Raw genomic sequence first — 26,800 nt, 5'->3', positions numbered from 1 at the left:
AACTGTTCAGCATATTAGCTCAGGCTTGTTATTAGCTAGCTCTTAAACTTAAATTAACCCATAATTCTTGTTTATGTTTAGCCACATGGCTTGGTACCTCTTCTCAGTAAAGCATTCTCATCTTGCTTCCTCTTCATGTGGCTAGTGACAGCAAACTGAGCCTTTGCTCTTCCCAGAATTCTTCTAGTCTGATCACTATGCCTATACTTCCTGCCTAGCTACTGGCCAATCTGTGTTTCATTAAACCAATACAAGCCACAAATCTTTACAGGGAACAAGAGCATTATCCCACAGCAAGATATTTTAATAATTTAAACAGATGCAGGAAGAAAGAGAGAAAGAAAGAAAGAAAGAAAGGAAAGAGAAAGAAAGAAGGAAAGAAAGAGAAGGAAAGAGAGAAAGAAAGAAAGAGTAGTATTGCATGTCTGAACTTTAATGACAAATCCTAAAAGTAGAAATAGAGGGGGAACCATTAGGGAAAATGGAAGAAACAAGTGAGACATGAAATGAAGGAAAATTGTAAATGGAGGCTAAATATTCTCAAATCACATGTATGAAAATATGACAATGAAACCCAGTATGGTGGCACATGCCTTTAATCCCTGCACTCCAGAGACATAGTCAGATTTCTGCCTGATCTATAAAGAAAATTCCAGGGCAGACAGTATTACAGAGAAATCCTGCCTCAAACAATCATAATGGAAATAGTTATTTTGCACCATTAGTATATATTTATTTTATTGAAATATTTTATAATAAAATATATTTTGATCACGACTTGCCCTACGCATCTCCCTCCCCACCTAACTTTATATTCTTTTTCTCTCTTTCATAAAACTATAAAACCAAAACCAAAACAAATAAAAACTTGATAAATTATATGACAAATATAAAAATAAAATAGCGGGGATAGATTTTGTTTGGTTTTTAGACATAATGTCACATAGAATGTAGATGTAGATGATGATGGACTGGAAATACTGATGCTCCTGATTCTACCCTTCTGAGTACTGGGATTATAGGCTTGTGTATCCAGATTTTAGCATAAAATAGTGTTTTAAAGAATGCATTATACAAGAATTTAGAAGTTCCATACTAATCAATGTTGGAGATGGAAGAGAGAAGAGCAATAAGAGAAGGGAGGGTAGGAGGGGAGCTATCCCAGTAACACAGGTTTCTCCCCTCCTATGTCCAACAATACATTATTGGCACTTTAAAAGATAAGTAGGAAATAAGGGAATAAGTAGAGTTATTAGAAGGCCAAGACAATAATTCTAAGATAGACTAATTAGTAAACTGTAAGAATTAGGGTAATTGTTTTGCCTGAGAAGGGCAGAAACTTACACAGCATGTAATGCATATTGTCATTTACATACATACATGTGCTCATCCCTTTATGACACAGTTCATCCTATTATAGGCTAGCAAGAGTCTTCATTTTTCAAAAAAGTTACTGTCATCACAACATACAAAGAACCAATGACCAAACTACTCAACGAGAATGTGACACTGCTAGCAAAATATCAGCATGTTAAAAAAGAAGTATACTAGTAATATTCTTTGCCAGCTTGTTTATAGATGAGAAAAAGGTGATGCCTTCCTCTGGCCTTATTGACACAAGACCATTATAATTGACTCTCAAACTTGTACCTATATAATACAATCTAGAATTCAATATCTTCCCCTGGGAATTAAAGCTATTTCATTAGTGCAAAATCTAATGATGTTGGAATGGTCAAATTGGATAGCATCCACATATCAGGAAATGAAAATGAGAACATTTGAATTCTGTTCATCACTGAGGAATGTTCATTAACTTCAAAGGGCACTAACAAACCAAAGGTAGATATCAAATGGTATGCAGATTTAAACATCTGGAGATACATGTGAGTAATTCTATGATGAAAAATGAAACTTTTCCTCTTCCCCCAAAAGTACGATTTAGTAATATTATCAATCAGAATAATTCATGAACAAAATAAGCAATTATACTCCACCTCATTTAATCATGATATCATGTAAGAGATAATAAATGGAGAAGAACTTTTCTTTATCACTATGAATAGTGCATAGACTAGATGCATCTCTATCCCTACCATCATCCCACACATGCCTATGTAGCTTGCTGATGCCTAACTTTACCATTTATTGCTTTATAATTTTGGGTTAAGATTCTAAAATATTTTGTTGAGTATCTAGGCTTAAGTCAGTCAGACTTTTGACCCACATATATTAGCTGTGTAGTTTGGAAAAACAAATGAATGTTGACTCCGAGTCTGTTTTTCCAAAATCATGATACTGCAACTAATATTACCAACTTTATTGACATCTACAAACAATCCATGCCACATGTATACACACACACACACACACACACACACACACACACACACACACACAAAGAGAGAAAGAAAAAGAGAGCTGTGTCCATACAAACACAAAAATAATAAATTTTAAAAATGATTCCAAAATACTCACATCACTCTCAATCACAAATGTTTCAGGACAGAGCCCCTGTCTTCTGTTTCAGATATCCTATCCTTTACTTTGAATGGAAATCAAGTTTTTAAAAATTGTTACTTGGATTAAAGTGCAAAATTTATATTTTCATAAGGGACAAGATCGAATCTGAAAGGAGAAGGGATATATGGGGAACTATATTTGTTTGCTTGTTTGTTTTGAAATGAAGGAGTGCCCAGACGTGGATAACTGAATCCACAGAAAGCCTGAGAAAGTTTGAGAAAGAATAGAGTAAAGCATGTTTTCTTGGTAGCAGCAATTTCTCGGGTCTGCTGTGCTTGCTAGAGGCAAGCAAGGCTCTCATCTAAGAGAGGCTTCCTGACTCACCTTTAGCTGAGAGCATGCCTGCCGCTCAGCACCCTCCCTGGGAAAGCAGATGGATAGGGTCTGCAAGGTGTGCACAGCAGGAAAACATGGCAGATTCCCGCCATTATACACAGAGACATTACATTTCCGGGCTGTGCAGTGTGCTGCATGGCAGATTTAGCTTTTACTTACATGTAAAGGGTTTATGTGCTCCACGGTGCTTCGGAGAGTTGAGGTGGTGAGCACCCAGCAGTCCCAGAGCTGGTAGTAAACATACCTCTGGCAATTGAAAGGCCAAGGGAGGTGGAGCTAGCATCCAGGACTGCCGCAACCACATTGCTTACTATTTAAAAATGTTCCTTGTCAGAAAAGGATTTCAGATACACAATAGGACATATTCAGACGTAAAAGACCTCTGAACAAGACACAGTGTGTTTAACAATGTATATAGGCTTGAGAGAGAGAGAAAAAAACAAGCATAAACAGTTGTAAAAAGAAGTAAGTCTTTAAAGAGACAGTAAAAATAATATAAAAGGTGCAGACAGTCATAGATTAAAGGAGTAAAGGAAAATAAACCATGTAAAGACAGCCTTCCAAACACTATGACCCTTTAATACAGTTCTTCATGCTGTGATAACCCCAACCATAAACTTATTTTCATTGCTATTTCATAATTGTAATTTTCTTCTGTTTTGAATTGATATCTGATATTTGACCCCCAAGGGGTTTCATCCCACGGGTTGAGCATCTCTGGTTAGAGGTAGAAAAAGGAAGGGAGAAAGGGGTAATTATATTATAATCTCAAAAAAATTAAAACAAATTTTAAAAGTGTAACCTTCTTTATTCTTAGTATATTCATCCATAAGACCAAAATTATGACAAAGGTTTCATGGTGCTATTACAAGAATGAAATGAATAGATGTAAAGTGTCTGGTTCCCTGATTCAGAGAAAATGCTAACTGTTAGTCCCTTTCATTCTGTGTATCACTAACTGATCTTTCATTTCTATTGAAAAGAATTCCTGCATTGGGGAAATTATCCCCATTTTGAAAAACTGTTCCAAAGCAAAAATTTTTGAACTTGAAATATGTTAGAGTGTATTAGAATGCATAATCAGCACTCTCAGGAAAGCTTCCTTGTTTACAAAGACTTTGTCTTGTCACTTTAGACATGGTAAGCTTCTTTTATCACAATCCATTATTACATTATTCTAGTCTTTATTTTATTATTAAGCAAGGTGAGGATGTGTCTTAGATTGTGACCTTTTTGTCATGCAACCCCTGTTTTCCTCTACACTTTTTATTTTACTTGTCAGAATATGCTGTTCTTCTGTTTGTCTAATTGATTTTCATAGCATAGAGGTAATTATAATTTATTACTATATTATGTTTTTATAATTATATCAACAAACTTTCCTTCAATGAACAAATCACAGTTCTTTTCAATAAGTTGCAATACTATTCTGTGAACAGCTCCCTCCTACTTACACTGATGGAAGTAGTTCAGGCATCTCGCTTATTCTACTCACTGGAGTGACAACTTCCCCTCACTCCATACATACTTACATGCTCCGTTTCTCCTTTTTCTCCAAGGCCACAAACACTTCTGTTTTGCTTCTACTGGGAAACCATATGCTTGAACTTATTTTAAGTTTGTGGTAAAAGAATTTTATTAAACTAGGAAACGATCTCGACCTTGTGAAGTAAGACTAGAGTTTATCATAGCGCAGATGATAGTGCTAATGTCTGAAGTTCTAGAACACAGCTAAAGATGCAGATCGCTAAGGAAACTATACCCCAAACTGCAATCTTATTTACTTCCTTCCCCCTAATTATTTTTAAAAATGCACACAGAACATAAAGCACAACTCTATATACCGGGAAATACATTGTTTGCTGCTGTGAGAGGGTTGCAATAGGCAACCCATGATTTTCAAAGAATATACTAACTCTCAAGGCATACTCCCAGGTTATCAACCTCCAGACTTGTGGAAGGGATTATCCGGGCTGTCCCACATTTTTAGCCACAAAGAACAAGCTTCAAAAACAACTCCTGTATTTTTTCCTCATCCAGAGCTTGGTGGGACACCGGCAGGGCACTTGCTCTTACAACACTGCTAGAAAATACAAATACTTAGGAAGGTGCTAATTTATGTCGTAATTGAACAACATCAGGATCCATCCATCACTCGTGATGGCTCTATACATTTCCAGCTAGACAAGGAAAATTAGAACTCAGTCAGTCCAATAAGTGAGCATCTACTATGGGTCAAGTAATAGGCTAGGCAGTAAAAAGAAAGGCTTTTGCTGCTCTAGATCTCTGTGTAGGGAAATTCAGAACAAATAATAATGTTGAAAGAGACTGGGAATGGGAAATAGAATATCTCTTGGCATGCATTGCAATGGCTCAGAGCTTTTTAGTAAAGTTGCCCATTGTTGAAATCATTGACAATCATATAATCCCTCAATCACTGTAACATTAAAAAGTCACATATTTGTTATTTTTATAAGACACATTAATTGTTGTGTAAAAGATGGCCTCCAGCTGTTGGAGGATGGATATGTCATAGAACAAGTGTTGGCAAAGAGGGGCAAATCGTTGGCATGGAGTGAGAAATAAAAAAGAGCCAGGTTAAAAAAAAATCAGGACTCTAATAAATGCAGGCTTGTTCAGTGAATGCTCGGGTACTTGAATAGATCCTTAAAAAGTGACTATCTGATGCCAGATAAAATTGATACATATATGGCACTGAATAGAAAATGGAGCTCCAAAAATGCTTAGATATGTGACTGAATGACTACTTATATTGAGGCATTAAGAAAATGTAGGTTTGTGGTTTGTATACGCTCTGAAAACTTTCAAGATGTCATAGACTAGTAAGGCAAATTATGGCCCCCCACACTAAATCTGACCACCACCTGTTTTCTATGATCCATGAGCTAAAATTGGTTTTCACATTTTAAGAGGTTGAAAAAAATAAAATCAAGAATAATATTTTGTTACAGGGAAAATCCTGTGACATTGAAATTTTGGTGTCTGAAAAAAGTGCCACGTGAACAGTTATGTTTATTTTCTTATGAATTATCTCAGGTGGCTTCGGGGCTCCAATGGCACAGTTAATTAGTCACAATAAAGACTATACGACCTGGAAAGCACAACACTTTTAACTGTCTGACCACGTGTAGAAAAAGTTTGCTGACACCTGACATAAAAGATAATGCCTATAAAGTTTCACAGAATTGGATCGAAGACTCCTCTCAGTAAAGAGCTGCAAACACCATTTTCTTACATGACAAGAGGAGATGTTAATAGTACCCCTACATAATTCAAAAGAAGTAAATAATGAAAATGTCAGCACAGTGCCAGTCATCTTTGAAGCATTAAATAAATCAAGATTGCATTACAATTCTGACTTATTCTCGGAGTCAGAAACAAAAGGCTTAGGAGTACGGACAATGAAATAGTCCTAAGTGGCACTTTGGGTGTTTTGGCTGAAATGTATCTGACAAACAAGATGGTGGCCTGCAGTCTGAAGAACTGCCCAACACCATCAAGTCACCGTCAGAACTGTCTAGAAATAAAGTTGCTCATGCAATGCTCTAAGGAGCACTCCATAGGAAAATGATAATGTCTTTCTCTAGTCTGACTGGATAGTGTACAAAAATGTGGACTTCAACTTTTAGATGACATATTGGCAGTGGTAAGTGAAAGCCATCTGCTCTATTTCATCTAACTTCTGACTCTTTCATTTCAGCTAGTACCATTGTATGTGACTTCACAAGCCTCTTTCTTTTCTTTTTCCAACCTTTTCCTGAAAGTAGAGGCTGTTTATTACATTCTGTATCCTGATAACAGTTTACCATTCCTCTGCTCCTCCCAGTTTCTCCTACCCTCCCTCCCATCTGGGGCCACTCTCTTTCTTATAATAAGATAAACTAAAACCTGTCGCTTTGGAGTGGATAAGTCAGACCGAGAAAAGGAAAAGAGCCCAAGAGAAGACCCAACAGAGACCCAGTCATTCATGCACTTAGGAGTCCCATGTAAACACTAAACTGAAAGCCGTCATGTATGCACAGAAGACCTGGGACAGACCTGTGGCGACCCAGTGCATGCTCCTTCAGGCTCTGTGAGTGTCTATGAGTTTTGCTCATGTTAGAGGGTCCTGATTTCTTCGTGTCCTCTATCCCCTCTGGCTCTTACACTCTGTCTGCCTCCTCTTCCATGGTGTTCCCTGAGCCCTGCGAGGAGGGAGTTGATGGACACATCCCATTAAGGATGAGTGTTTCAAGGTCTATTTCTCTGCCTACCCACAACTTCTCATGTAGTGGTAACATCAGTAGTGGCATTTCAATTGTATTTTAATAAATAAAGTTTGCCTGGGGATCAGGAAAGTAAAACAGCCACACTGGTCAGCCTTACAGACCAGCCAGCAATGATAGACACCTTTAATATCAGTAGCCACAATGACACATCCCTTTAATCCCAGTAGCCGTACTAAATTGTCACAGAAACCAGGCGGTGCATGACTTTAATCCCAGTGGTGCACACCTTTAATCCCAGCCCTAGAGAGGATTATAAACCGGGAGGAGACAGCTCTCAGACACAGTCTCCTTCTGAGATTCCTTGAGCAGGATCGCTGTTTTGGACTGAGGTCGAGGTAAAGAGCCAGTGGCTGACTGCTTCGCTTTCAGATCTTCAGGTTGAACTCCAGCTTCTCTCTTTGAGTTTTTATTTAATCATGCTTCAAAGTTGTGGCCGTGGATCTCTATATTTGTTCCCACCTGCTCGAAAGAGGCTTCGGGGATTACGGTTCAACGAGGCACTAATCTGAGTATAGCAGAACGCCATTAGGAATCATTTTTATCACTTTGCTTTTTTGCTGCAGTTGTTTCTTTGTAGCTGCTATTGTTTTAGACCATAAGTATTTGATTTTCCTTATGTCCCTGGGATATCTAATCTATTGTTCTGGTCACCCATGTGGTGGTGGGTGTGGGTTCCATCTACGGGAGTAGGCTTAAGTCAAATCAGATCTTAGTTGGTCACTCCCACAAGTTTTATGTCACCATTGTCCTAGCATATCTTGCAGGCAAGACACCTTTGTAGGTCAAAGGTTTGTGGCCGACTTGGGGTTTACATTTATCTTCTGTTAATGTGTAAAGTCCCTTCTTGGACCAAGGACACTAAGCATAAGTGAGAAGGTTCCGTGAAAGCACTAGCTCAAACTGCTCCACGTTCAGTGAGATGTGTCAGTGTTGTCTTCAGCACTGGGACCCTGAGGTCAGTTTGTGGAGGGCAACAGATTGTCTCAGCAACAGCCTGGTTTGTTTGGGGAGTCCCACGGGACCACTTTGGTCAACAAATAAATTAGATGTACCCCAATCCCAGTACTGGAAGATTCATTTGGTGACGAGAGATGGCCAGTTAGAACTGTCTCCACCATTATTTCAGGATCTTTCTTTTTATTGTTATCCCGTTTCCAATAAGCTCATAAACTTGAGAGAAAAGATTGGGATCATGCAACTTCATCAAGGCACACAGTTGAAGAAAATGCTTCTTACTAGTTTTAGTTTAAAATAAGAATTAACCACAACAATCCATTGTAAAACATTCTCTATAATCAAGTGTGCTTATAGTTCTGCATGAAGAATAAAACAGCATGGTAATCTTTTTTCACTTAAAGAAGAAAGAGGAAAAAGACAGAAAGGGGGAGTGACAGGATGAAAGGGAGGGAAAGAAAGAGAAAGCAAAGGAGGTAAGGAGGAAGGAAAGAGGCAAGAAAGAAAGACTAGTGAATCTATCAGAGCAAAGTATCGGAGATGGAAGAATTCTTTGTTAGCAGCTAGTGGGAGTATATTGGCAGCAGGCATTTTGTAAACTTATTTAAGAATTGTTATTAAAGTGTTTTATATATATAACCTATATATTATATATACATATATATAATATATAACCTATAAGTTATAATTATTGGAAAGGACTTTCTGAATAGGACTCCATTTGCACAGGAATTAAAGTTAACAATTGGCAAGTGGGTCCTCATGAAACTAAAAAGTATCTGTACAGTTCAAGAAGCAATCAGTTCAGTGAAGAAGAAACCCACAGAGTTGAAGAGACTCTCTTTGCAAGTTACATATCTGACAGAGAATAAATATACAAAAATATACAAAGAACTCAAAGACAAAGAGGCAAGGAAACAAATGACACAATTTAAAAATATGATCTGGGGTTCTAAACAGAGAGCTCTCAATAGACGAAATAAAATTGGCTATGAAATGCCTCAAAAAGTGTTCATCAACCTTAGCAAATAGGGAAATTCAAATTTAAACAACTCTGGGATTTCATCTCACCCCAGTCAGAAAGAAAAAGGTTAAAAAAAATCTGACAACAAATGCTGCAAAGATGAAGGAAAGAGAGAGGGGAAGCCTTCATTAACTGCTCATGGGAACACAAACTGGTGCAAGCACTCTGAAAAGCAGTTTGGAGAATCCTCAAAATACTAAAAGTAAAGCTGTCACATGACCCAGCTATACCGTTCCTTGGCAGATGCCCAGAGGATCATTCTTGCCACTTTGCAAATACTTACTCAACCATGCTCATTGCTGCCTTATTCAAAATGGCTAGGACATGGAAGCAACCTCAACAGCCTTGAACTGATTAATGGATATAAAAATGTGGAATATTATTGATCTATCAAGAAAAATAAAAATTTTAGATCAATGGGTGGACTTAAAAAGACTATAGATATTGAGTGAGGTAGTCCAGACATAGAAAGACAAAAGTTTGGGGGAGAAAGAGAGCTTGAGAAGGAAATCGGGAAATTTCGGGATGCCAGGGACTTGAAGCAGGAAAGGGAAAGATGAGGAGGCCTCTAACTGGGGATCTGGAGGGTTATAATTACAGAAAGAAGAGGAGGAGAGAGGAAGGATAAATAATATCACGGTTCTTCGATAAATCCTCAGGAGTCATAACTAATTATATTCACCTAAAATTATACTGTAATACATACCCACTCTTTTTAGACTGATAACACTCCCCACATGTTCCATAGATGAACAAAATTTCCTGTACCAGTCACGAGAAACTTCCTTTCACGTTTTTGTTCAGGGTAGTTCAAATGACTCCCAAAACAATCTCGACTATTACCATTGTTCTTGAATGCCACTTAGAGGCTGAAGACAAGCTCCTATTGCTGAAAATGCAGCATACGTAGGACACGGGACTTGGATTGTGCAAGATGGATGTAACAGGAAAGCTTCCTTCTTACAGTCTAACTACTGTAGTTCCAGAAAGCACTACTCAAGCTACCAAGGGAGGGAAGAAATTGACAGTCCTATCAAACTGATGAATCTGTAACCCATAACAATGACCAATATGGCAAGATATCCATAAAGGTTAGTAGTGGCCCTAACATGTTGGTGGTAGCCAACAGCTACCTAGGTACACTTCATGCCCAGTAAACAGGGCTCTATAAACAATACCTGAGCAAGGACAATATCAAAAGCCGTTATCGTAGTTTGAATATGAACCCCAATAGGCTCATATATTTGAATGCTTAGTGGCACTATTTGTGAATGATTAAAAGGATAAGGAGTTGCAACCTTGTTAGAGGAAGTGTGTCACTAGAGGTGGGCTTGGAGGTTTCGAAAAGATCACACCAGGCCCATGTTTCTCACTCCCCCTCTCTGCCTGGAGATCAGGATGTACTTTCAGCTTCAGTGGGCCAGCCACACCCCTAGCTATAACTATAAAGAACTTAACCTCTGAAACTGTAAGCAAGCAGCCAGTTACATTTTTTCCTTTATAAGAGTTGCCTTGATCATGGTGTCTCTTTACAGCAATAAAGCAATGATGAAGACAGACATGCTAATGCAGGAGGACAGAAATCTCATGGAGTCCTGTCCCTAGAAAACAGAATTGCAAGCAACCAATGAGTTTCTAGAGAGGGAAAGTTAACCACTCCTGTGATGAACCCCTGATTGTTTATCTAGTACAAAGTTATAATACTTGAAGCTATGTGCATATAAACAACACATATGGACTCGGTAGGTTATATTTCTACACTTATTCACATATATACATGCATATGTATATGTTACCATAGTATAGAAAAAGAGGTTATTAATTTGAGAGTGGGGACATGGGAGTGGTTTCAGGCAGGTATGAGGGATCTAGAGAAAGAAAAGTTTGGGGGAACTGATATAATTATATCTTAACTTAAAACATAAAACCATTTAAATAAAAAGTTGAACAATGCTGGGTGGTGGTGGCAAATGACTTTAATCTCAGTGATGGCAGAGGCAGGTGGATCTCTGATTTCGAGGACAGTCTGGTCTATAGAGTGAGTTCCAGGACAGCCAGGGCTACCCAGAGAAACCCTTTCTCAAAAAAAAATGTTAGATGAATAAATATTTAAAATGAAAGCTCATAAATAGTTTGAATGTACTATGAGAGATCTTGGCTGTGGAATATAATGTGGTTTTAACAAAAAGCAATGAGGTGGATTTAGGCAGATTGATTAGTAAAATGTCCATAAAAATTCTAAACAAAAAATCAGTAATTATACAGACATGCTCTTTATTGAAAATAGCCACTGATAAAAGTTTATGTGTTTTTAAGTGCACAGTAAATTTTAGATTATTTGGTATGCCTAGCTTACAGAGAGTGAGAATATTAGTATAAAGATTAGGCTAAAAATTTATAGTCTATCTATGTATGCATACAGTTTTACTTTAGTGTGTTTTGAAATGAGGTTTCACTACTTTTTAATTTTAAAAAAATTGTTTTTTCCTTGTTTCCATGACTAATAATGAAGTTGACCAATGATATATGGAAGTATATATTATTTATTTATTTGTTTTAGTGAATTAATTAATTTTTTGCATCTTCCCCCACCTGCCCTCTTCTCATTCCCCATCCACTCCTCCGTTTCTCTTCAGAAAAGGGCAGGTCTCCATGGATATCAACTAGCCATGGCCTCTCGAGCTGCAGTAAGACTGGTACCTCCGCTGCTATTAAGGCTGGACAAGGCAACCTCATAGAAGGAAAGGGTCCAAAAATCAGGCAACAGAGTTTGAGACAACCCTTGCTCCCACTGTTAAGAACCCCACAGGAAGACCAAAGTACAAAACTGTCACATAAGTGCAGAGGGCATAGGTCAGTCCCATGCAGGCTCCCTGTTTGTTGGTTCAGTCTCTGTGAGCACCTATGAGCCCAGGTTAGTTGACTTTGTGTGTTTTCTTGACCCCTCTGGCTCCTACAATCCTTCCTCCCTCTTTTCTGTAAGAAAAACTGTCAATCTTTTCTTGCATTTAAAAAACAACAATGCCAATAATTTATATGAAATATGATAAATCAGTGATAACAAATATATAGCATGTTCCTAACCTTGAAAAATACAGGATAGCAAACTATCTTTGCATATGTTTGTGTTTACTAGTGTAGTGAAAAATAAAGTTATGGAAATGAAATTGCTTAGCTATTAATGTTTGTTATCTCAGTGGAATAAGATGAAGACTATGGAAAACTGGCATTTTCTTTACACTTCCTTGTATGTTTTGACGTGTTACAAAATCAATAAAAGTATATATGCCCATGAAAAGGGTATGTGGAAATGTCTGGAAGAATAGAACCGCTATGCTTTCAGCAATCTTGGAGAAAGTGCATATCGTGTGGGGCACGCACCACTCTCTGAAAGTGGAAGCGCTCAGAGATAAAGAATCAATTAGATATGTCCTATAACTTGTAGTTGGATGTGTAACACAATCATTTAGGCACATTTCCAAAGGTGAGTCACCACCCACCTCTCTCACATACGCACTAGCAGACTTTGAAGACCCTCCTTAATGTTACAGCACTCCGAAGAGTATAACAGAGAAGACTGGACTAGTAGGTATTTGCAGACTGGAATCAAGAGTGCCTGTACTGTGGTGACGCCTTGTACTGGGAGGTTAAGGAGCAAGGGAAGGAGTGGTGGCAATGTCTGCATTGCTTGGTGCTTGCTCCATACATATAAATAGCCAGCTATGCCTCTTCATTCTAGCCCAGTGTAGCATTTGTTCTATGACCCTACATAAAATGTAGTCTCCTGGGTGTGACTGAAGGATAGTACATGCCCTTGCATTAGAAATAGAACTGCGGCGTCTTCTGGATAAACAGCCCAGGACCACAATGTACAGTACGAAAAAAGAACAATAATATCATAGCTTCAAACAATCAGAAAAGACAGTTGCTTTAGTTTGATTTATATTTTAACCCACCTTATTTTCAAATGCAAGTTCAAGGCAGATGTTTAGTTTCAGCTTGAAATATTTCTAATTTTAGAGAAATGTGTCCTTTAGAAAATAGCTACTTACAAGCGATAATTATCAGAGCCTTGTTCTCTAACTGTTTCAACTTTTACCTGTTTACAACATCTGTGCGTTCATTCTTTTACCTTATGACTTCCCATTAGAAGCACTCAAAGACAGCTTCAGAGCCCCACTCCCCAAAGTCTTCTTTCTCTTCGAAATGCTCGCCATCCTTTCCAAATAAGTCCTAATTTCAAAATTCTTCAGCATCTTCCTTTTCTTAGTCAAGAGACAGTTCTGCTTCTTTCCAACACAGCTCTCTGAAACAGCTATTCCCCCTAAGAGTTCTTCACACAATCCAGCTCGCGCTTTAGACAATCGTCCCCGATTTGGTTATTTTATTGGCCCGTGTTATCACTGTAGCACCAGATTAATAGTACCTGTTTTTATTGGCTTCTCAAATTCCATCGTTGTGGACCAGTTTTCTAAGCTTAGCCACAAGGATTTTATTTGTACCTACGTAAAATGCAATTTGGTTGGTATAGGCCAATAATTCTAGGTTTTTGAACAGTGTGACTCTCTTCAAAATGGACCTGCAGTTTTAATGTTCCAGCCAAAGCCCAGAGAAAATGTAAAACATGAGGGAGGGGGGAAAGTGGGAGGACCAAAGAAACAAAAGCCAGCGTGAACTGGCCTTCATCTGTGCTCAATCCTCCTTCCATTCCGATCTGCTCCCTTCCTCCCTTCCCTACCCCCTTGCTAGTTCATCACTCCAGTTTCCTGTCAGCCCAGGTCTCATCTCCAGTTTTATCTGCTCAGCTTTTCTGCTTCCCTGCCTCCCAAACCTAGGCCCAATTTATTGCTTCTCTCCTCTAACCTTTTCTGGCCTTGAGACCCTTTCCTTTGAACTAACCCTAAAGACTACCTCACGACTTAGCCGGATCACTTCTCAAACTCTACTCCCTTCTTTGTCTGACCATAATCAGAAAAATCCATAAATCTGTAAATGAGTAATACTGCCAACTTTTGAGTTCATCAAGAAAAGTTATATCCATGCCTTTCATGTTGCCATCTAAAACATCAATGAATAAGTTGGTCCAGAAGCCAAGAATACAAAACCCGTTTTATGTTCCTTTTAGAATAGCTTTGCTTAAGTTTCTACTTCTCTTTTTCTGAAGTTTAGCACATCTAATATCTTAAGACTACTATCTCTATGGGTCTATATAGATTTAATTCTATTTATACATTTTAATTTTAATTCTTAAATTCTCACATTCCAAGCACGTGGACATATGCTTCAACTAGCTATCATGGCTCTATAATATAGATACAGAATGTTTTCAATTATACGGCAGTTCTTTTGAACAGCACTATTCTAAAATGTTTGATTATTCTAATAATAATTTTTAAAGATTTATTTTTATTTATGTATATGTGTATGTGTCTGTGTGAGTGTATGCCTTATATATTCAGGTTCCCATTAATACCAAAAGAGGACATCAGATGACCCTGGAGCAAGGATTACAGGCAGTTGTGCTGTACCTGATGTGGGTGCTGGGAATCAAAGTCAGATCCACTGAAAGAACAATACTACCTGTTCTTCATAACTGAGCCTTTTCTCCATCCTTTTTTGCCTTTTTGTATCAATATTGTAAGTTTACTTTATTTTCCATTGATTCATTTCCTTCTATTAAACTGTTTTCTTTTGTTAAAAAGTTTTTAGTATGCTTATTTTGCTTTGGTTGTATTATTATATTTTATTCAATAATAGATCATGAAATCATATGAGTATATAATATATGTAGTGTGTGTGTGTGTGTGTGTGTGTGTGTGTGTGTGTGTGTGTAATGGTCCATTTGATAAATAACTCAGTCGACTAGTTATTTATTGCCTTGTAATATGTCATCCCTAAGGTGAATTGCTTAAAAGTATTTTTTTTCTCCCTAATGTTTCCTATATGTCAGAAATTTGAGGATGTATTCTTAAGGTTTATCATGTTGCATTTGGATTGGTTATTAGTTTGGTTTCACTGGGAACTTAAAATCTACTTGCAAAGTGGCACACTCACATGACTGCAATAGAATTTGCCACAAGGCAAACTTCAGGGTCCTCGAGGTGGAGAAAATGGCTTTCCCCCATACTGTGCAATCTGGGACATCTTTGTGGCCTGAATTTACAAGTCATACAAGAGCATGACCTTCATAGTCTACTGACCGCACAAGGTCAGATGTTAGAGAATGTGGGAAGAGATTGCAGAAGGTGAATAAGGATGTGTAATTTACTAGGGGTTATGATGAAGGCTTACAATTACTCCATTCCAAACAAGGAAGGGAAGGAGTTTGTTTTATCATGGCCCATTATAAGTAAACTTTTGCTTTCTCCTGCGGAGCCTCTCTTAGGAGCCATTCTTCTAATATTCTGTGAGAATGTCCGCCAGAATCAACATCAAATATGTTATTCTATACTTTCTGGCATCCATCTTTTTGTATGGTTGTAAATTTTGAATTTTGCCTATTTCTAGACTCGCGCCTCTTCTGTTATGTTTAAAAGAGCATAACAATCGAATCTACAGTTTTGTTGTTTTTCTTATTGTATTTTTATTTTTGGGCTTAGAGATTTGTTCTTAAACACCAAAATGCCCCCCCAATCAATTTTCTTTCCTCTTCAACCTCTGTATTAAACTATGCCACTGTATTTTTAATACAGTAGTATTCACTCAGAAATTGGGCTTTAAATCTGAATTTTGTTCAGTTGATTTTTTACAATTGGGATATCACTTCAATAATGCAAAGCAGTACGTTGAGAATCGTGCTATGTTGTATAATTCACGGGATCATTATCACTCTAACATAAACTCAGCTCCCCCAAAGAATGTGATTCTTCTTCACAGTTCTCTTTTACACAAAGCATGCATGTACAAGCACACACATACACACACAGAGAAATTGGGTTATTTTGCCAGCATTTTAATATTTTTAGGAAACTTGACATACTTTTATGCGATGAAAATGTATATGAATATATTTATGTGTATTGTAAGTATGTAATAGATGAAGAATTACAGTAATTGGTTTATTTCCATTACTCTTGGATCACATTTTCTTAAAGTGTATCTGCTGCGAAAAATTTACTGATATCTACATATATACGCATAAATTTATTCTGATTTTGAACAAAAAATCCTTATGTTCTTAAAAATTGATTTTTGTTTTATGTATGCATGGTATCAGTACTGCTTCTCCCAAACAGAACAATGATCTGGAATAAGAAAAGTCTTGCCCAGATAGTTCCTTATATCAGTCTGTAGTGTACCCACAGCAACAATATTATATGTCTCTTCTATCCTTTCTTTTATCTCCAGATAAACCCTATCCATACTGCTTTTAGGAAAATTTCCTTTTCTATATAGACAGATAATTTCTTGAAGTTCAGTGCTAAAATTTCCTGGGCATTTCCTTTTTTGAAAATATGTATTTTCTAGCTTTACACTATTAACTTAAATTCATTTTTAAACCCTGACTAGTATTATTGGAGATTTTTAGATACCCACGCATTTCAAATTTCCTATGTTGTCAGTATGTAGTACTGGCCCAGCCAAATCCAAGTTATTAGGTGTGAAACTTTCAGAATGTAGGGAACTCACTTAGAGCAGGAATACAGAAATATCAATGCAGTATTACTGGATTATCCTAAGACCTTGAGCAGCAGTCACTAAAGCTCATGATTCATAGCATTAGTGTTTTCCGTTAACATGTGTCTGTGTGCATCTGTATCAGGCAGCAGGTTATACATTTGAGGATAAGAATGGTCTATCTTCTAAAGCAAGAAAAGGCTAAGAAGAAAGCGAAGCTTGGCGATCAGTTTCAGAAATCTGGCTCTTGGTTCTAGTGTCCCGAGATTAATTCTCTTACAAAACAATTGACTTAACTTTTAGGAGTAGCATTCCAGTTTTCAAGAGCAATGAAACCATGTTCAACTAGGGTCAGATTTCCAGGGCCCCGTTTTAGAAACGAGCATAGCTCAACCCAGGCTGAGCCTAGGAGCATTCCATGACAAGCAACAGAAGCCTTGCAAGCTATGGTCAGAAGGCACATTTCATGACCTTTAGCCTGACAAATAGTGTGTGGATTGTTGCTTTATCTCCAAAGGAGGAGCCCATCAGAAATAGAAAAAACCATAGTAGATTGTTGCCAACTGCTACAGAAACTGTGTTGTAAAGACGTCTCCACCAGCAAAATCTCATCAAGTCTTCAGCACAGCAGTTCCCAAAGTTTTCCTCCCCTTACCAGGACTGCTGGAGACTTTCAAATAGACAGGCTGCCCATGTTGATTTTAGGATGATGAATCGGTAGCATTTTGAATTACGTTATATATCCTTGCTTCACTATTCCTTCCCAGGATCCTGTACTGTACACAATAATCTTATGCTAATAGAAGTTTTCAAGTTATTAATTCATTTTTAGAAATGGCGTCTTAGAGAAAACAACAGACCTTTTGTTTACAGCAGTCCTTTTTTTTTCTTATTTTGAGACAGGGTTTCTCTGTGTAACAGTACTGACGGTTCTAGAACTCACTTTAGAGACCAGGCTGATCTCGAACTCACAGAGATCCTCCTGCCTCTGTCTCCTGAATGCTGGGATTAAAGCCGTGTGCCAGCAAGGTCCGACACCGCAGTCATTCTTAACCCTCAGTATCTTTCCATGGCTTCACTTAAACACAGTGAGCTTTGGTTCTAAAGCATTGACTGGAAAATTCCAGAAATAACCGATTTATAACTTTCCATTTATTGTTTTCATTAAAGTATACTATTACAATAGCTCGGTTCTATCATTAGTTATTGTTACTTTTGTCACTTCAACTTTATAATAGGTAGCAAGTATAGGAAAAAAGATAGGTGTGTATGAAGTTCAGTAATTGCTGTGAATTCTGATACCTACTGTGGGTCTTGGAACGTATTCTCCGAAGATAAATGAGGAGACACTGTACTTTAAATTTTTAATAAAGCATTTTATAATATTAAAAATGTAAAGCTTCATTATATATTAATTGGTATATATTCAGGTGAGTAAGTGCATACGTGAAAAAGAGGAACAACAATTGAAAATCTTTTTATTGTTTTTAGAGCATCTTGCTTCTGCTTCTAGAGACATCTGGAATCTTTGAAACCCTTACTGTTCATGAAATATACCTGGGTTTTGTAGTATTAATCTTTCAAGATTATTGTCATTAGCCAAGTCCATGAAAAAAAAAGAATATGGAGTTCTTTTGACAAAGATGAAATCGTAGACTTGGCATTTGATTTTCTATTAGAAAGCACACAGAAAGGCAAGAGAGGAGATGTACCGAAGACCAAAGAAGAGAGAGATGCACAATGGGCCCTTGGGGGATGAAACCCACTCTTTCCATCATTTTCCAGCGCTCTTTTCAACTGACTAACTAGGTAGCTGTTCCTTTGCATTTAGTGTGTCACATCTGCTAAGGAGGATTCCTCAAACACAGACCCCTTTCAGATCCTCAGCGAGAACTGTTTATGCCTAGCCAAACCTCTCTCTCTGGGAGAAACATTCATGGATTTCAAAAACTATTTTTATTTATTCTTTGAGAATCTCTTTCATATACACAATGTACTTTTATCACGTGGCCTCTCTTCTTCAACTCCTCCAAGACCCCTCCCACCGTGTCTCAGGCTCAACGGCACGTAGTCTGAGTATAGTTTCAGCTGCCCTTGTGAGTATGAGCTGTGGACCTCCACCAGAGAAAGGACAACTTACCAGGGGCAATATCAGGAAGAAAACTGGCTCCTCCTTCCCCAGCAGCCAACCACTGCTAATAGCTTCTCTCCTAGAGGCTGGGATTTATGAGCCCCCACCCCATCCATGGTGGAATCTCTACTAAGGAGCCACTGCAGGTCTTCTGAGGGGAGACTTTTAGGGCACTGAAGGGGGTTGGGGGAACTTTCTGGACACATCTTCAGCTTCAGGACTGTGAAATGTCCCTATAAGGTAGTCTTCCACCTGGTGCTCTTTGCCCTGACAGTCATAGCTGCCGTAGGCAAGTAGGTTACAGAGCTCATGATATTTCTGGTAGGAGGGCTGGAGGACTGGAAGGGGGAAGAGGGAACTGGATAGCTCAGGGGCCTAGCTAGTGTCATCTGATCTCACTTACCCTTGGGCGTTTTTTGAATCTGGCTCCTCTTCACACAGTCTGGAAATATGCGCCAGCCCTTCCACAGCCTTTGACAAGTGGTCTCTGGAGCCAGAGTGCCTGAGCTGGAAGCCAGGATCATCTAATTACTACCTGTGAGGCTTTAGGCAAGGCAAGGCACTGCTTCAGTCTCTGCCTCAATTTCCCTAACTCAACAATGAAGACTATAGTGAATAAATTAGAAAAAAAAAGTGTTGACAAAATTAAGGAAATACTACACGCAAAGCCATTAGTGTGGCACCGAAGGTAAATCTTTTCAGTAAACTTTAGTTATAAAATATATCGACGACCAAAAGTTGAAAAGGGCCCAGGGTCTTAAGAAAACATCATAGGTTGAGCAAAGGCAGTATGGAAAACTTTGGGATCTAAAATGGGGGCAGAGAGTTCATTTCTGGCTAAAACGCAACCTGACAAATTCCTGGACCTTGGACAAAGTAGGATTACTTTTATGGCACTGGAGGTCAGGAGGGAGGGACGGAAGGAGAGGAAGGGTGGAGGCCATGTGGGAAGGGGCTAGGGACCTGTGGACTGTGGGGTGAGAGGAAAAGTGCTGAGGTCGGGGAAACAGGTGCCCTGTTTCAACATTGCTCCAAGGAGCCTCCAGGGTGGGTGCTGTTTGTATCTGCTGCTGCAGTGGTCAGGTCGCCTTCCTCCAAGTGAGCCTCAAAAATCCCCTAAATGCCATCTTGAAGGCAAAGTGTCCCCATTCATCCTTGCCTTCTTTTCCCTGAAAACTATAACAAAAAAAAAAAAGGTCAAGGTTTTCCTGTGGAGTTCTGGTGAAACGTCTAGATTCTGTTCACCCCACCCACAGGAGTTCATCCAGACACTTTAACTATCCCAGCTCCTGAAGCTTTCCAACATGTGGCCAGAAAACTCAAAGATCTAGCCTGGATTCTTTTGCTTGGTCCGGAATTGCTTTCTTAGGCTGAAACAGTTGGTCACAGGAACATTCCCCCCCACCCACCCCCCTGTCAACAAACAACAGCAGAGGTAAAAATGTTAACTTGTGAACATGCCTTCTCTTTAACAAAGACTATCCTAGGATAATTTTCATAGTTCCTTTCATTGTATTCCTTGATTTTCCTGGCTTGGTTCCTTAAAACAGGACATACATACAAAGTTGTAATTTTCGATCAACTGCAAATCTTCCATTTTAAAGTTCTGAAATTTTATTTTTCCTACTTCCACTTAGGAAAACCCAGAAGCATTTTACTGGTCACTCAGGAAATCTTAAATTGTTTTAAAGGAATAAGGTTTTGTGTGACAAGGTTGTCAAGATTTGAGTTCTTTGATAGTGTAGTTTCTGTAACTACAACATATATATTTATATATATGTATATATTTATATATATTTGGTTTTAGAAGATTTGATTCAGAACACCCAGGTTTGTTATTCTGAAGGAGGAGGTGGTTGATTGCTTTTGTAGCCTTTAACAGAGAATCTTTAAGTAGCTAGACCCGGGTTCCTTGGATAAACTGTAGCCATTACAGAGCTCACGGAGACTCTGAGATAAAGGATCGTAAAGAAGTCAAACTCTAGCGTTGAAACAGACAGAAAATAAACAAAATTCACTAACATATATGAACAATAATTACAAAAGTTCAGAAGCTGGGTCAGAAATGACATATTCGAGGACAGTGTGTGTGTGGGGGGGGAATTATTCGTATAAATCTTCCTCGAATAAGTAACAAAATTTGTTCGTTTTGAAAAAAAGAAAAAGAAAGAAAGAAACAGGAAACAAGGTCCTAAAAGCATCGCGACTTGGAGTTCTGGTGCTCAAAGCACAGTAAGCTCGCTCCGGGGAATGTAAGCAGCTTCAGGGCATTTTCTAAAGTGTTCTTTGTAGTGCGCAAGAGCTTTAGAATGCGGTTAGTTCTACGCACTGGCTCCCTTTTCTGTAAATGCTTCAAGAGGCAACTTATTAAAGTTTGCCATGTAGGAACCGAGTGTCAACCTCCTTGCGCTTTGTGGAGAAACCGGGGCGCACAGCTCCGGAGCCCTTAAAAGTTTTGCAATGAATGAGTGAATGAATGAAACCGGGCCGGAAAGTGGAGGCTGGAAAAGCAAGCAGAAACTTTCTGGGCTCACAGCAAGCTCCAAGCCTGCAAACTTAGGACCCGCAGGACAGCCAGGGCTGCTGACACTGGGTCTGTGTCTCTTTACCCAAACACCTGTTCACAGGTGTGGTTTTGCCTGAGCAGCCTCCTCCAGACGCCAATTACCCCCCGGGCTAGAGGAGTTGGAGCCGCAGATGCCTCCAGGGGGACCTAAGGAACTTTGTCCTTTCTGTCCTGTTCTGTGCCAAAGGCTTTGAAGAGCAAGCTGTGGCAGCCCTGGGGACTCAGTTTCTCCTTTTGCACTAGGGTGTACCCAAGTCTGCTCCCTAAACGGATGAGCGAATCCTTTCCCACTCGTTCCTGATTCTTTTTTTTCTTCTTCTTCTTCTTCTTCTTCTTCTTCTTTAATCGATGGAGCGATTAAATGAGAGGGGGCGAGTTAGAGAACTTAGACCACTAGGAAAGTTACAATGTTTCTTCGGGGGAGATGACGGTGCGGGTTGTTTGGACTGTGGCAGGGCTGTGGGGCCCAGACTGGGAGCGGCGCTGAGCGGGACCGGTTTTCCGGGGCTGGCAGCTGCCTAGCAAAAGTTTCCTGTGGAACAGTGGCCGGCGGGGGCGGGGGCGGGGGCGGCAGGCGCAGCCCAGGACCCGGGGGCGGGGTGCGGGCGGCTAGGGGCCGGCCCGAAGACCGTTAGAGGCTCCCTCTGCCCCCGGGCCCCCCTGGCTCGCCTCCCTGCTGCGCGGCTGCCCACCTGGCGACGTGACGCTCCACCAATCCCCTTCGAGCTCCTCCGGGCCCCTTGGCCTTGCACCGCCCCCCTCCTCACCCTGAAAGGCGCACCCAGCCCGGACCGCCCTGCGCTCTCGCCGCGGAGCACCCTTCTGGCTTCTTCGTCTCTCGGACGGACGGACGCCGGAGCTCTTCTCTTGCCCTTAGCCCAACTTTCTTTCCCGCCTCTCGAAAACTCGAGCTTCCCTCTTCCTCCTCCTTTAGGCTTGTTCTTTGCCCCTCCATTTTTCCCCCTCCTCTCCCACGCCACGAACCCATCTCCCCTCTCCTTTCTCCCATCCCCTCCTCCCTCCCCGGGACCCCCTTAAACTCTTCTTCCTCCTTCAACTCAGAGACTCGGTCCCAGCGCTCCTGCTTGGACTCCGTCTCGGTCTCCTGCTCCGGTTCTTCTCGAAGTCATGGCAGGACCAGGGGGTTGGAGGGACAAGGAGGTGACAGATCTGGGCCACTTACCGGTAAGTAAAGGACACCAGGCCATCGCCCTTCTTGTGCGCTTCTTTCCCAGGCTTGGAAAGCCTGGGGAAGAAAGCCCACACCCTCCAGTGCCTAGGCCAGGACTTCGACGGGGCCGTGCCTCAGGATGGGCCAGAGAAGCTCCTGTGCGGAATCAGCGCCCCTGGGCTCCTGGCTGAGGTGAAGGCCACAAAAAGCAAAGGGACAGGGTGAGGTTGGGGGAGAAAGAAGTGGGTGCTAAAGGGTGGGACCTTTCTTAAATAGAGCCAGCATTGTCTAGCAGCGCCTGGGTACCTGTAATAGGAGCGTTCCTAGAGCGGACAAGTGGCTGACGACCTCCTTTGCCCCCCCCCCCCCCCGAGACCTCTCTACCTATGGGTGACTCCCTTTAAAAAAAGCAATGAACACTAGAAAAATGAAGCATTGTAGTCACACTATAGTAGCAGTTTCTAAAACTTTACTCTTACCAGGAGAATGTTCTCGACTTAGTGTTGCTGGAGCGAAAAGAACTCGACGCCCTCTGGATAAGAACTGAATTCTGAACATGGCCTTTTAAGTTTTAAAACAATGTATTATGTCCGCTAGATAATGAAATATAATTCTTTGTTAGTGATTATCATGCACAGGGTCTCCTTTTGCTCCATGTCCCGTTGAAACTGATTGGTGAGCCATTAAAGCCATCGCAAACAACAGGCTTACTACTGTAACAACACCGTTTATTTCATTGGCATCTGGTTTCTGGCTGACACTGGATCCCACCCAAATCCATTTTTCAAGTTCCCTTTTTAGATTGGCATTTCACTTGCACCCAATCTTGAATGCAAACGTCTGCTAGACTCTCCAAAGGGGAACTAACCAGGCACTGTGTTGGAATGATCGCCAAGCATGTGGAGTTCGGGGCATTGGCCTCCTTGCCTTGAGAAAAGCTAAATATTAACCGTGAGGTTATAGGACTATTCAAAGTCGTCGTGACTTAATTAATTTTGTGAATGTTTGGCATTTAAGGGTACGTGTTGGTAATGATGGCAGATACCTGACTCCCTAAAAATGGGCCACACCCAAGGCCTCCTTTAGTAATTTCACAGTATGTGGTGTGGTCTGTTGTGAGGGGAGGGGATCTACATGGCTAATATTTTAGCAAACTTTTATCAGTCAGTAGAAGAACATGCTTCACTACTAAATGGTCACGTGTCAATTGTGAGAATTGCTGTTATTGTTGCAGCTTCATAATATAAGATCAAAGAATTTAAAAATACTTAAACCATTTTTTCATCCCACCTACACCTGAAATCACTTCTTTTCCAGGATGGACACATGAGATGTCTGGATTATGGAGGCTTCAGTTGGTGAATTGCCTTCTGAGCAGAATTTTTCAATGCAGTCTAAGGTTGACTTGATTCTAAATAAGACTAAAGCCCGTGAGTGACCTCCTTGCCTCCTGAGCATTCTCCACGTGTGCGCTTGTACGTGAGTGCCTGCCTGTCTGCGTGTGTGCTTGCGTGTGTGTGTGTGTGTGTGTGTGTGTGTGCGCGCGTGTGTGCGCGCGCGTGCGTGCGTGCGTGTGTGTGTGTGCGCGCGCGTGCGCGCGCGCGCGCGCGTGCGCGCTTGCTTGTGCCTGTACGCATGTGCACGTGGTGTGAAAGCACACATGGACAAGATGAAATAAACTGATTTCTAAAGAGGATCAAATTGAGGATAGAAATGATAGCACAGGGAATTCCAAAAACAAAGAACAACAATGGCAAAAATGTAAAGGTGCTGTTCCCACGACAATGGGGATAAATTCCCTGGATTAACTCACCTGGTAATGGCTTTGGAACATAAAGATCTGACGAGAGTCCATGAGATAAGCAAAAAGGCTGAAGTCTTGATTTTTATAGTTCACTAGAACATTAGCATTCTCAAGATTGGGTGAGGGTGGTAATGGGTACAGGAGAAAAAAAGTTGATTTGTAATGTTGGGGAATCTGAAAAAGACACAAAAATAGGGTAAAAATGATATTTTTTCCTCATTTTAAATCATCATGGACGGTTCAATTTAGGAAAATTCTTATATTTCAGGATTTTATATTAGAGCAATTTTCTGTACTATCGGAGCAAATCATGGGTAATTCTCCCCTCTCCCTAGATCTAAATTCCAAGAAGAGAAATCTAGCTGAGAAGTGGCATGCTCTTCAGTATTTTCTTTATATCAGATGTTTAGAGACGTAAAGTCGCAGTTTCTCTAGTCACCGAGGTGTAGGGTTTTTTTTTTTTTACATTTAATGTTTATTTTACATTTAACTTATATCGTGAAGACTTTGGAAGTAAATGAATAGATGAATTGATAGTTAAGTTAGATAGACATTTGCATTTTTGATGCGGAGCGACCTGACCAAGCAAAGAGAAGGGCATAGGGCAGTGAGTGTCCCTTTCAATAGTTATCTTCAATAGGGCACATGTGAAGGACAGAAGAATATTGACATATGTTCCTGCTAAGTGAAACAGTTCGGAAACAGCCAGATAATGATGAGAGATTCGAACCTTGACTGGCCAAATTGATCACAAAGAATCTTGGAGGCCTGAGTGTGGACTGGCTGAGCTGTAGAGCGGATGCCTGACTCACACAGGTCCTGGGTCCGATTCCCATATCACACAGGCACACATACACATATATGCAAATCTTTAAGAGTGTAGAAGTACAAGTAAATATAGGTTTGGAATTTATACATTACATACTCTTTGTGATTGTTCAAGTGCATGAACATAAACCAGAACTCCTAGAGAGTACAAGCTTGTACAGGAGTGCAGTTCAGAATTTAAAGAAACGGATGGAAATTTGAGCCATAGAAGTAGAAGGACCATGACTTTGGGGCTCGTGTGGGCTACAGAGTATTCTAGAATAGCCTGAGCTTCCATAAAGACTCTCTTAGTGACACAAAACAACAAAAAGTGATAGAAATTTATGCGATATTTTTAATTAGATAATGTTTTATACCTAAACATTAAGCAGTAGTGAAAGTAGAGGAGAAAAATTATATAAATTTCACAATCATAAATGGTGTTTTGATGTAATTATCAAACCTTTTGCATAGGACCTCAGAGACATAAAGTACGAAAGCCATTGCAATTATCAATTCAATCATATTTGCTCTTGGTTTTTAAGACAGGGTTTCGTGTAGCCCTGGCCGTTTTCCAACTATTTCTATAGCTGACCCTGCTCTTGAGCTCCAAGTTCTTTTGCCTTTATTTTCTATGTGCTGGTAGTTAATATGGGTCACCACATAATTACAGTTTTTAATGATCTGCTCTAACTTTTCCCAATTTTTAACTGAATATATATTTTCTATAGGAGAAGAAAAGTACAGAGATTTGTGATTTTATGTTTCCTTTGCAAGGAAAATTGCAATGTTGTATGTGTTTATAACTGAATTGTATATTACATTTTGATTAATTTATAATTTATTATATATGTATGTATGACAAGTAAGTCTGCATAACTCAATCTTCTTCTTTGCCAAATCTAGCTGGTCTTTCACGACGATTGTCCCCAAGCATTTCCTGCCCAGTATGGTAATGACATTCCTCATGGCTTTGGCCTTGGTATTTGACACTGCCATGTGTACTCCTAATCTATATTGGGGTCAGGATTAGACAGGCTTTGAGGGCAGTAGTGGCAGAAGCGATCTGAAATAGTACATGATCCAAACGCTATATTTGAAATACATTAGGCTTATATTTAATTATAACATCCAGTTTCCCTACTCCTCACTAAGAAGGCAAAACTGAATTCCGCATTCAGTCCTGAGAAGCTTCCCACTTGACCAACTTCCTCAGCTACTGTGTGGAAACCAATTTTGCCTTCGAGGGCACAAGGTTTGAACTAGCCAGCATAACATCCATTACATGGAGAATACTGCCTCAGCTTGACTTTGCAGTTCATTGTATTTTCTGAGCCACATTCTTTGTCCCTAGGACAGGGTTTGTTCCTCATGTGAGTGCACACACAGGGTCCATGAATTGAGAATGATCTGGGTATCTTAAAAGAACTGTCTATCCAAGGGAATTCTGATTTCATAAATCTACTAGCCTAAGGATTCTTTATTTTTAAGCAGGATTTCAAATGGGTCTCGTGGAGGGAATAGAGAGTCTACCCATGGATTATGAAGTAGTCATCTATAAAGGGTTTTCTTCCCTAA

At 39.9% G+C, this 26,800-nt stretch overlaps 1 protein-coding gene across 4 annotated transcripts in view; it reads left to right on the top strand.

The window, feature by feature from the left end:
* The first annotated feature begins 22,252 nt into the window (after positions 1 to 22,252).
* Positions 22,253 to 26,800, top strand: part of Nrk (Nik related kinase) — a 103,431-nt gene continuing 98,883 nt past the window's right edge. For all 4 annotated transcript variants that reach the window (XM_085684738.2, XM_085684740.2, XM_085684739.2 and 1 more), the window contains exon 1: positions 22,253 to 22,625. In XM_085684738.2, coding sequence (XP_085540864.2) covers positions 22,569 to 22,625 — 57 coding nt within the window. In that variant the 5' untranslated portion in view covers positions 22,253 to 22,568. The remainder of the gene's footprint in view (positions 22,626 to 26,800) is intronic.

The sequence above is a fragment of the Myodes glareolus genome, chromosome X (assembly GCF_982192425.1).
Source record: "Myodes glareolus chromosome X, mMyoGla1.1, whole genome shotgun sequence".
NCBI lineage: Eukaryota > Metazoa > Chordata > Mammalia > Rodentia > Cricetidae > Myodes > Myodes glareolus.
Note: the sequence above shows the minus strand (reverse complement) of the source record. Positions and strands in the feature narration are given on the sequence as shown.